At 51.7% G+C, this 12,172-nt stretch overlaps 3 protein-coding genes across 3 annotated transcripts; 2 read left to right on the top strand and 1 right to left on the bottom strand.

Moving 5' to 3' along the window:
* Positions 1-2,914: 2,914 nt before the first annotated feature.
* Positions 2,915-4,282, top strand: PFLUO_LOCUS5685 (uncharacterized protein; the record flags this gene model as incomplete). Its single annotated transcript, XM_073783156.1, has 1 exon — positions 2,915-4,282. The coding sequence occupies one exon, from the start codon at positions 2,915-2,917 to the stop codon at positions 4,280-4,282; it is 1,368 nt and encodes a 455-aa protein (XP_073639739.1).
* Positions 4,283-4,554: 272 nt separating this feature from the next.
* Positions 4,555-6,289, bottom strand: PFLUO_LOCUS5684 (Synaptic vesicle transporter SVOP; the record flags this gene model as incomplete). The annotated part of the gene is made up of 3 exons (XM_073783154.1): positions 4,555-4,811; positions 4,870-5,201; positions 5,259-6,289. The coding sequence occupies 3 exons, from the start codon at positions 6,287-6,289 to the stop codon at positions 4,555-4,557; spliced, it is 1,620 nt and encodes a 539-aa protein (XP_073639738.1).
* A 1,600-nt stretch (positions 6,290-7,889) lies between these two features.
* Positions 7,890-11,978, top strand: PFLUO_LOCUS5683 (phosphoribosylformylglycinamidine synthase; the record flags this gene model as incomplete). Its single annotated transcript, XM_073783153.1, has 1 exon — positions 7,890-11,978. One exon carries the CDS (start codon positions 7,890-7,892, stop codon positions 11,976-11,978), a length of 4,089 nt encoding a protein of 1,362 aa, XP_073639737.1.
* Between the last annotated feature and the right edge of the window lie 194 nt (positions 11,979-12,172).

The following is a 12,172-nucleotide window of genomic DNA, read 5'->3' as shown; positions in this document are numbered from 1 at the left end:
CCAGAATATCAATAAATATAACAGGTGTATTAAGTATCTCGAATTATCTGCGAAGTGATACAGTATGCGTGACATTGGGGGTGTGCTTGTAGTCCACAACACAGCATAGCGCTCTATTCTGTAGCACCCAAGGAAATTTGTAGGCGTTAAGGATAACATTCTTAGACATATCACTTCTAGCTTACAGAATTTGGCACTTGTTATTCACTCCTTAAGATTACAAGGATTCCTATACAAGGTTTGAGGTGTTGGTTCATAAGTCTCCATTTACCCCAAGCTGTCTTTGGAGGCTAGCAGCTGGACCAATTTAATATTCCTAGATTTGGAATGGTCGCGAAATTGCATGACAGATAGCAGGATATCCGTATTTCCTAGTATTGAGGAGAATCAATTGATGGGATTGATTGAAAAGCCATCTGCTGAGGGTTTTCACTATGGATAGTTCATAGCGCCACGACCCAGTAGTACATATTGTGTTCAGAGCGGTGAGTGCCGCCAACTTTGGGGCGTGGACACGGGGACGTAAAGGGGTTTTCTTTCCCCTGTCCATAGAACACTTTTAAAAGCCGCTTCGATCCGCTGAGGTGTGCTCAGCAATTTGCACATCTAAAATATCTCCAACAAAGCGGACCATGGCGGCTTCAGATTCAACTAAAAATCTTGGAAGTGCTTCTTGGATCGGAGCTGACGAGTACGGGTCAGACGGTGAATTCCATGAGCGGGCCACGTCATTCCTTGCGACGGTCAAGTGGGACGTGCTGGCATCGATTTCTTCTCGCCTTCGTGATGGAGTCCTTTGCAAGTTTAGCGAGACCTATTCCATTGGTCATTTCAATATGGTCCGCCACATCCAATTTGCTGACGGGGTCAGCTGGGTCGCAAGGGTGAAGCTACCAGAGCTATTTGGTGACCGTGACGCTCTCGATGTAGCCAGTACTTTGAAGGTGGAAGTATCTAGTATGAAATTTTTGAAGTATGTGGTATATGGCTAATATGTGGTGTGGAGTTATACTGACATAGAAAAGGGCCAAAACTTCTATCCCTGTCCCAGAGGTGCATTCCTACAGTCTTGATGTAACGAATGATGTAGGTGCCCCATATATTCTAATGGATTATATACATGGAACGGTTGCAGCAGAATTACGACGAGCAAAGGATTGTGATATTGGTCTGTTTGGCACGCCAGCCCAAGATCAGAAATTCAGGCAGCAAATGGCAGACATTCAAGTTAAACTCTCATCGTTCACGTTTAACCAGATTGGAAGCCTATATCAAGATGAATCTGGCTTCTTCATCGGCCCGGATATCGAAACTGGGAAGGGGCCTTGGGTGACCTCAATGGACTATTATACTGATCTTGCGAACCATGTTCTCCAAGACTGTGTACGCAATGCGGAACCTGAAGTTCATACAACTGTTTCGTTCGCACTCCCAAGTGTCTTCCAACACCTCATTTTGCTATACAGTCAGAGCCAAAGCCGCTCTATGGGAGGTCCTTTCCGTCTTATGAACCGCGATTTTGGAGCCCACAATCTTCTTGTGAATGATGATTTCGAAATAATCGGCTTGATTGATTTGGATGGAGTCATGGCTGCTCCAATGGAGGCCGTTGCCCAGTATCCGACCCTAACTGGACTCGATCGAGAGCCTCCAGGACACATTGAGACCAAACCAGCTGCAAAGGAACGCATTATGAGAACTGAGCCAAGGCTTATGGAATACAAAGAATTGATAGGAACCGCTGAGACCGAAATGAAAGTCGGCAGCGATTGGGGAAAGAAACCGATTGCGAGCTTGATGTTGTCAGATGCCGCTAGCATATTGCAGGGGCTTTTGAAATACAGGGGCCACCAAAAGTGGGTAAACGACAAGTGGATGGAAGCATATGTGAAACTCCTCCACAGCCACTGTATGAGAGATATGGGGGAAACCAGTATACGAACTGCAATTCAGGATACCAATGGATAATCGACTTCCTCCAGTCGAGCCTTGAGGAAATACCGAATCCTGATGGGTCTCGTTTCAGGTTTAGTTTTTGAGACGAATCCAAATTGTATTTGTGCCTTCTTGTGTCGCAACTTGCCGATAAATTTCGCATATTTACTTGGAATGTTGGAATCGGATTTTTTGGGTCGTTTTTTATTTCAGTAGTTTCAGCAATTTCACAAATCAAGCTACCCCATCTCCGTAGTTAGGGTCCGTTGCCGTTTAGCCTGGGATTCATTATGGTCTGCGTATATTTGGTTTCTTCTTGGTAAGCCTAACTAGTAATGCATAGAGTGCGAGTGCGAGTACTCCTTTAACAAATCCTTGAACTCCTTGTCTGTCATCCTCTTCACGCCAACAAAATCGCTCGCCGTTGACCTAGGAGACGAGAGGGGGCGGAGGGGGCGGAGAATTCGCTTTCGATCGAAAACAATGCAGAAAATATCGGCAAAGGTATGTTTATCAGACGACTAGATAATAATTTTGCCGGCAAAACGATTGGCTGTAACGTTTCGGCCCTATTGCGACCATCGCCTTCCGTACAAGGACGGAACCGTTCCCGAACCCGGGGCTCGTGGGGCTTACCAATCAACACCAAGGACCTTCAGGGGCGCCAAGCGCCGCGAAGCGCGGTATCTCGATCAATTTTCTCCGGTCTACTGTGCCCAGTGTCACGTTCCATCTCACGACCCCCTCGAGCAGCTAGTCAATTATCTCGACAAGTAACTTCAAGTCTCTCACAGCACCCATTCTCTTAATATGGGGACCAACATTATCCGGCCTCTGGGTCATTTGTACGTCCAGCGGGTTTGATCGTAGATGTGCGTTTCACTGACAGGAAACCAGCGAGATACACCATTCCGCTAGACAGTCTATGAGTCTCTATCCATTTGCGGCACAGACATGCCAGTATACATCCCCAAGTTCCATGTCCGTCGAGACTTGTCAGCAGGTGATCAAAGCAGCACTAGTGCAAGTCGTGCTGGCACACCCGGCTCTGCAAGTTGGGATCGGCGCCGCAGACACCAATGAGCCCTCATTTCTTCGGCTACCGTCTCTGGATATTTCCAATCACCTGGAATGGAGGGACCTGTCCCAAACGCCCCCCGCTTCGTACGATGACACTGTAATCAAGGTCATTGAAGTAGAGCACACGAAGGATTGGCAGGATGTAGCGACTCGCCCTGCGTGGAAACTGACCGTTTTCCAGAGCCCCATATCCAAAGACGGGTTGGGATGTACCTTCGACTTCCTTTTTGCGGCACATCATTCCGTTGCTGACGGGAAGAGTTTGAGTGTGTTTCACACCTCTCTACTATCTGCATTAGACGAAGCATCGAGGAATCCAATCGAGGCGGAGGATTTTGTCACTTTGCCAACAACCTCTGCCCTCACACCGTCGCTGGAGGATATCATGGACTTCAAGATCTCAAAATCGTATCTCATCAAGACCCTTTGGGGAGAGTTTGCGCCCTTGTGGCTCCAGGGGAAACCCTCTGCCCTGCCTTGGACTGGCGCGCCAATCGCTCTGCGGCCGCGGCCACAACATACGCGGCTAATCACCTTCCCCGAAGAAGTCGTGTCCCGACTCCTCGAGGCCTGCAGGTCACACAAGGTGACCATAACCCCGCTGCTTCATGCACTCATCGCCACGTCGGTATCGCAGAGACTGCCTGGAGAAACGACGACTGGGGGTATGGCAGCTACGACAGTCATTGGGCTTCGTCCCTACGCAGATAAATCGAAAATCCCGCACGGCATGGACCTTGATAGATCCATGGCCGATATGGCGACGGCGTATACACACAACATCAGCCCATCCACGGTTTCAGAGCTGCGAGATGGCAGCCAAGACTCAGATGACTCTGTGATCTGGGCCCTGACTACGAAGCTAGGCTCGGAGATCAAAAATCGCCTTGCGACGTTGCCGGAGGATGATATAACCGGTCTGCTGGCCTGGGTATCGGATTGGTTCAAGAGATCCAACAAAATGCAGGGCAAGCCGCGAGACACGACTTGGGAGGTTTCGAACCTTGGATCCATGCCTTATCGGCCTGCTCTCACCGGGGCTGGGAATGCTGGGTGGCAACTGCGACGCTCAATTTTCACGCAATCTGGCAATGCCATCGGTGCGGCTTTTAGCGTAAATGTCTCTAGCGTCGCCCAAGGCCCATTGACTTTGACACTGACCTGGCAAGATGGCATTGTTGAGGGGGCATTAATGGATGGGGTGGCCAAGGACTTGGACTTGTGGTGCAAGCAGCTTCAAAAGTCCGGCAAGTTTAGAGCCTTTTAATGGCTATTGTTCGGACTGGTCTGGATACCGTGTTGGGTTTATGCAAAATTACTTGGCTATGGGCTTCGCGGTTATCAAAGCCATCTAATCTTGTAATCACTAATTGAACATCTACGCTATAATGAATTAAATGAGATTAATACTTATTATGAACTTTATATCCAGTATATGTATGCAGTGCAACATGCGCCTTCCAGTGGGGAATCTTGAAATGAAACCATGCGAGAAAATGAAACCATGTGAGAAAATGAAATGCAATTTGACAAAGGAAATTATGCCTTGGTGGCCTGCTCCTCGTCGTCGGAAAAGGCATACCTCGAGAACCGGCGAATCTGCTCGCCCTTGAAGTAGAAGACATATGGGATAGCACAGCAGGCAAGAGCAATGAAAGCGAGGAGCGAACTGGCCCACTGATAGCCCAGCCGGTGATACATCTGTTCAGTGAACAAGACAGTCGAAGCGCCCCACATGGAGCGGAGGAAGGTCTTGGCTGCGAGAGCGGATGCGGCTTGATGCTGATAGGTGTCCACTGTTATAATAGTTAGCGAAACTTGGTCAGAAGTAACTTGTGAGGATAGGGCACTTACCAAGATAGTTGTTGGCGGAGTTGTACAAGAAAATGAAGCCAAACCCCACGGGCCAGCCGCCAATTGCAGGTCCAATCCAGTGGATTCTGGGGTAGGAAGTCCAGGCAAAGATGAATAGACCGACGGGAATAAACCAGCAGGACCACATCATTGGAATTAGACGCTTCTCGGCGGGGGGCTTGCCTCCGTACTGGTGGGAGATCTTGATGTAGTGTTTGTTCACAATGGGAGCGCAGCCTGCGCTCATGAGCACGCCAAGGGCCAAGGGAATAAACATCAGGCCAGTCGATGATGCAGTCCAGCCCTTGCCTTCCTGGTAAATGATAGGATAACTGCAAGAGTTTGTCAATATATCTGGTCGTTCAGAGTCGGAATCAGAAGGAACTTACGCCACGAAGAACATGTACAGCAAGCCATAAAGGACAGACATGTAGACGGCAATCAATAGGACGATGGGCTCAAGAATGAGCAGCTGGAAGGGGCGGAGGAGAATGACGCGCATCTTGTCTGCCAGAGGTCGCGCGTCGAGCTCAGTTTCGGTGACAAATTTGGGGTCGCCTTCGGTCTTCCTGAGTTTCGCAGCTCTCTTCTTCAGCAGAATAGGGGCATATGTCTCTGGGACGGTGAAGGTGATCAGGACCCAAGCGACAAAGGACAAAATCAGCTGAAGCCAGTAAAGCCATCTCCAGCCACAGTTATCACCAAGGAATCCACCAGCCAGAGGACCAATGGCGGGACCGATGAAGGGGGCAGCGCTGAAAGCTGCCATTGGAACACCGCGTTCTTCGTTCTTCCACAGATCTGACAGCGTACCACCGACTAGAGTCATCGGGGCACTGAAGGCGATGCCGTCGATAGCTCGGCAGACAAGCAGGGTACCAATATTCTTGGACACGGCACAGGGAATAACGAAAATAACGGCCAGCAACATAGTAATGGCGTAGACCGGACGGCGTCCGAAGATTTCAGACAATGGTGCGAAGACCATGGGACCGACACCAAATCCAACGACGAAGACAGTCACGGCGACAAAACTCACTTCGCGGGAAACATGGAAGCTTTCCATCGGCCCTTCCAACTTGGCCGTGATGACACTGCTGCAAAACGCGACCACAAAGCAGGTGAAGGCAACGACCATGGTACAGTACCATTTGTATAGCTTCGTCCAGTTCTTGGGATTCTCGGGGTCGTCGATGGTGAAGGTCACCAGCTTCCAATCTTCCGTCTTGCCGGTAACATTGGACTTGATCGGCTTGATGATCTCGCCGGCTCGGGTTTCGGTGATGTACTCTCGAAGATCTGCGCCATCATTTAGTTGGCGGACGGGGAGGTTGGCATAGTCGATCCCCTCGGTCTGCTCTAGGGAGGCAGTGCGGCTGGATTCATTGGTGCGGGTGATATCAATACTCGGCGTCTCCATCTTGTTGGGTATATCGGAGATGGTGACAATCTGGTAGAAGGAGTACTACCAGGGGGAGGCTGTCGCATTCTTATACTACTACACCATGGACCTCCCTTAGACCATCCCAAAAATGGATACTCGTCATTATGAGATTGACCCGCGTGGCATATGGACGAAATTGGATGTTTGTCCCGGGTGGAGCCACTCGGGGATGGCTCGGTTGCCTTTTACGGAAGTGGCGCTAGCCAAATTAGGCAAGATGCTACGAGCCCGCCGATTATGATTGTATATCGTGCGAGATTTACTGCGTATAGATTCAGGACAGGTTTTTCTGGAAGCCTCCATAGTGTTAGATGCCATCAGGATAATCGATTCCAATGATAAAGTCATGACTGTCATAATAAAAGTAGACGTGGCCAGTGCTTGGAGAAGCTCGTAGATTAGCTTTCAAACTTGTACATACTACTACGCATGCTATGCTTATGAAGAGCTCGCTTTGAACGGTTGTCGGGTCCAATCTAGATATTGCTTTGAAAGAGCCCACAGCTGGTACTTTCCCCTTGTGGCGAATTCAATTCATCTAGACCGATCTTCACCCAAGACTTGCATCCCTGTGAGAAATCTGTTACAAGGCTGTGGGGAATTCAGGACCCGGTTCCGAGTTCCAGCTTGATATCCTCTCCGTTTGATCTGACTGCTTTCAGATAAGACTTTGCGAAAACTGATAGGAATTTCCAGTTTGCTCCCAGTTTCAATGCTAGAACCGAGTCAGAACTGGGAGGTCACGACTTCAAGGCTGTCAGGGCACAAACTCTACTTTTACTTTTATTCAAGGCCTTCGGCAGCAAGAGTGCAGGTAGAATATTTGTCTTGGCATGATAGAATTTCAATCCTTTCGGAGGGTATTACCGCTTTAGGTAAGCATCAGGCTTGCCTCATCTGTACATCAAATAGATGCAGGATCGAGAACGGTCTAACTCGAGATACTCTGTAAGCTGGGATGAACTCATGATGGTTTTTAGCAGTCGCAAAAGGATCTGATTGGTAGGGTGAAGTACAAACTGCTCCGCATAACGCCCCATTGAGCGCAACACAGAATTGTGCTCAAACAGTTAATTCTTGATTCAAAAAGGCCTTGGTTGTACCTTCGCTCCGCAACTTCGATACTTGCGCAAGGTTTGGGCTCTTGTGCGCCTTATTTGCAGAGGATTTCTGTCATCTCGTCCTGTCTCCTCCGTTTAGCCCTAGTAATGCTCTTTGGGCTCGCCAACCAACGGGTCAAGACACAGTATCCGGCCCAGTCAGATAGTCTACGATCTCCAACAGCTGCTCATGGGGTAATCGGGATAGAATCATCATCATGTCGAGGGTTGTGGCTACTATGTAGTTGCTGACTCTACACCACACTGCCCGATTTAGGTCTTCCAATCACCACGTGATTCCATCCTGATAAGGTCAATCGGGTTTAGCGCGGGGCTCATTTTTTCCCGCCAACCAAAAGATTCAACGAACAGGAAGGAACAACCAGGAGCACTTTTTGCTGCGCACTCCCCGTGACAACCTTCACTTGACAGAGGAGGGACTCTGTCCACTTCTCTTCTTCTCCCACTCCTTCATCATGACTTCCGCTCCCGAGACAACCTATCTGGCCATCCCCGGCTCAGTGGCGTTCTCTCGCTCCCGTGGTCGTGCCATTGCCGCGAGTCTCGGGGTCCAGGATGTTCGAGCACAGTGGGTTCACTATGTGCACACCGTCCAGCCTCTCGAGGAGCCTCAGCGTGTGGTGCTCGAGCAGTTGCTTCGATACGGCGATATCACCGACGTCCCTCCTTCCTTCACCTCCGACGATGGACAATTCGATACGTTCAATGTGTTCCCCCGCACCGGGACCATTTCGCCATGGAGCTCCCAAGCAACTGGTATTTCGCATGTCTGTGGCCTGCGCAAGTACGTGAAACGCATTGAGCGGGGCATGAAGGTTTCCTGTCTTCGTAATGACTCGGAGGATTACACCGCTGGGTACCTGGACGTCCTACACGACCGCATGACCCAGATTATCAGTCAGGATGATCCCGACTTGCATCTCATGTTTTCGGAGCATGCACCTCAGCCCCTCAAGACCATCCCTCTACAGAGCGGGGAGCGACCCCCCAAGGAAATCCTCCAGGAAGCAAACAAGGAGTTGGGTCTGGCACTGGATGAATCAGAGATCGACTATCTCGCCGAGGCATATGGTCCGAACGGCGCCATTGCCCGCGACCCGACCGACGTCGAACTGTTCATGTTCGCCCAGGTGAACTCCGAGCACTGCCGCCACAAGCAATTCAACGCATCGTGGGTCATCGATGGGAAGCAGATGCCCAACAGTCTCTTTGGCATGATCCGCAACACCCACAAGAAGAATCCCAAGCACACCGTCAGCGCATACAGTGACAATGCCGCCGTGCTGGAGGGTGGTGAGGCCGCATTCTGGGCACCTGATACGACCACTGGAGAGTGGACGCACACCAAGGAGATTGTGCATTTCCTAGCCAAGGTGGAAACCCATAACCATCCCACCGCTGTGTCTCCCTATCCCGGTGCGGCCACGGGCGCTGGTGGAGAGATCCGTGATGAGGGCGCGGTCGGCCGCGGCTCACGTCCAAAGGCTGGACTTTCAGGCTTTTGCGTTTCCGATCTCTTGATTCCTGGACACAAACAACCCTGGGAGCTCGATGTGGGCAGACCGAACCACATTGCAAGCAGCTTGGATATCATGTTGGAGGCTCCCATTGGTAGTGCTGCTTACAACAACGAGTTCGGCCGGCCGTGCACGGCGGGTTACTTCCGAACCCTACTCACCGAAATTGACATTGGCAATGGCCAGAAGGAGCTGCGAGGCTATCACAAGCCCATTATGATTGCCGGTGGTGTTGGAACTGTTCGGCCCCAGCACGCCCTGAAGAACCCTGATATTGTGAAGCCCGGCTCCTTTCTGGTCGTTCTGGGTGGTCCTGCCATGCTGATTGGCTTGGGAGGAGGAGCCGCCTCGAGTATCACATCTGGTGAAGGGTCCGCGGATCTTGACTTCGCGAGTGTCCAGAGAGGCAATGCCGAAGTTCAGCGAAGAGCCCAGGAGGTTATCAATGCCTGTGTGGCAATGGGAACCAACAATCCCATCAAGTTCATCCACGATGTCGGTGCCGGTGGCTTGTCCAATGCACTTCCCGAGCTGATCCACGACTCTGGCTTGGGAGCCACATTCGAGCTTCGCGAGGTTGACAGCACCGACAAGAGCATGAGCCCGATGCAGATTTGGTGCTGCGAGGCACAAGAGAGATACGTCTTGGCTGTCGGCGAAAACAGCATGAACAAGTTCACTTCTATTGCCCAACGAGAGCGCTGTGGGTTCTCAGTTGTTGGCCGTGGGGGTGGCACGTCCGAAGAGGAAAAGAGACTTATCCTTCTCGACCGAGATTCCAAGGAATACCCAGCGCCAATTGATCTCCCTTTGTCCGTACTGTTCGGAAAGCCCCCGCGCATGACAAGAACCGTGGACTCGCGCAAGCTGAAGCTGCCCACAGTGGACTCCAGTCTCACCAAGTATCTGCCTTCGCTCTCCTCGAAGGTGGAGCTTGTGAGCGAGGCTGTCAATCGGGTGCTGTCTCTGCCTGCTGTCGGCTCCAAGTCCTTCTTGATTTCCATCGGTGACCGGACTGTCGGTGGCCTCACTGCTCGTGACCAGATGGTTGGCAAATGGCAGACTCCGGTGTCTGATGTGTCTGTTACTGCCACCTCATTGCTACAGGGAATCAAAACCGGTGAAGCGATGGCCATGGGTGAAAAGCCCACTCTGGCTTTGATCTCTTCCGCTGCCTCTGCGCGCATGGCCGTTGCTGAATCCCTGATGAACATCGCCGCCGCCGATCTGGTGGAACGTCTTAGCCAAGTGAAGCTGTCTGCGAACTGGATGTCCGCCAGCAGCCACCCCGGCGAAGGTGCGGCAATTTACGAGGCTGTCGAGGCAATTGGTCTGGACCTGTGTCCTAAGCTGGGCATCAGCATCCCCGTCGGAAAGGATTCCATGTCTATGAAGATGAAGTGGAAGGATCAGGAGTCTAATGAGGCCAAGGAGGTCACTGCACCCATGTCGCTCGTTATCTCCTCATTCGCCCCAGTGGGTGATTTCCGCAAGACCTGGACTCCAGCTCTTCGTCGTGTCGAGGATGTTGGAGAGACCGTCCTCATGTTTGTTGACCTTGCCTTTGGTCGCAGGACGTTGGGTGGCTCCGCTCTTGCTCAAGTTTTCAACGAAGTGGGAACTGAATGCCCCGATGTTCGCGATGTCGACCTTTTCAGAGACTTCTTCGACGCGACTCAGTCGCTGCAGGATGCCGGCATTGTTCTGGCTTACCACGACCGGTCTGACGGTGGTCTGTTGACCACTCTTGCCGAAATGATGTTTGCCGGCCGCTGTGGTGTTGAGATCATGATCGACAACATCTGCGCTTCTTTCCACACCAAGGATGTTGTTGACACTCTCTTTAACGAAGAACTTGGTGCGGTCTTCCAAGTCCGCAAGGAACACGAGACTCAGTTCCGGTCGTGCTTTGCCACTTGCGGTCCTCCTCCAGGTCTGATCCACAAGATTGGACGTGTCTCCGAGAAGAAGAAGCAGGACCTGGTCATCTACCACAAGGCCTCCTTGGTGTACCGCAACACCCGCTCCAACCTGCAGCAGACTTGGGCCAGTACCTCCTATCACATGCAGAAGATTCGTGACAACGCCGATTGCGCCGACCAAGAGTTTGCCAATATCCTCGATGATACCGACCCTGGTCTCTCGTGGAACCCAACATTTGATCCCAAGGATAGAGGCTTGCCTTTCATGACCAGCTTGACCCAGCTCTCTCCTTTCACCAACAAGCCGCGCGTCGCCATCCTTCGCGAACAAGGTGTCAACAGTCAAGCCGAAATGGCCTTCGCCTTCAACACGGCCGGGTTCTCCGCCGTGGATGTCCACATGACAGACATTATCTCGGGCCGTGTCTCTCTCGCCAGCTTTGTCGGTCTCGCCGCCTGTGGTGGTTTCTCCTACGGCGACGTCCTGGGTGCAGGACAAGGTTGGGCCAAGTCTGTGCTGCTGCACGATAACACTCGCAAGGAGTTCCAGTCCTTCTTCGAGCGCGCCGACACCTTCGCTCTGGGCGTCTGCAACGGTTGTCAGTTCATGTCTCGCGTCAAGGAACTAATCCCCGGCGCCAGCAACTGGCCCAGCTTCGAGCGCAACGCCAGCGAGCAGTACGAAGGCCGTGTCTGTATGGTACGCATTTCGGACCCGGACCCTTCGCGCCCCAGCGTCTTCTTGAATGGCATGGACGGCTCCTCGTTCCCAATCGCTGTTGCTCATGGGGAGGGTCGCGCCTCTTTCGCTGGCACCCCGGGTGGCTCGGCGCGCGACTTCGTTCGCGAGGGTCTCGCCCCCGTCAAGTACGTGGACAATGCCACCTTGAAGGCAACCATGAAGTATCCCTTCAATCCGAACGGCAGTCCTGAGGGTATTGCTGGTGTGCGTAGCGCCGACGGCCGCGTTTTGGCTATCATGCCGCACCCCGAGCGCACAGTCATCAATGGCATTGCTAGCTGGCTGCCTCCGAAGGCCGAAGGATGGGGTGATATCGGCCCGTGGGGTCGTATCTTCTTCAGTGCCCGCAGATGGGTTGGCTGAAGTCCTTTCTTGCTGTCCTCTTAGTTTTTCAATTTCTGTTTACATCTTTTCTTTTCTGGGATGATCTTGGAGTGAACGGTTTGCATTGGTTTTAAAAAGCTTCATCTATCATCGAAGGACATGGGACCTAGGATGGATCCAGACCATCTTCAATATTCCCACACTTTCATATACCAAAATATAGCAATGTGAAA

Source organism: Penicillium psychrofluorescens, assembly GCF_964197705.1.
Source record: "Penicillium psychrofluorescens genome assembly, chromosome: 3".
NCBI classification, from domain to species: Eukaryota; Fungi; Ascomycota; class Eurotiomycetes; order Eurotiales; family Aspergillaceae; genus Penicillium; species Penicillium psychrofluorescens.
Note: the sequence above shows the minus strand (reverse complement) of the source record. Positions and strands in the feature narration are given on the sequence as shown.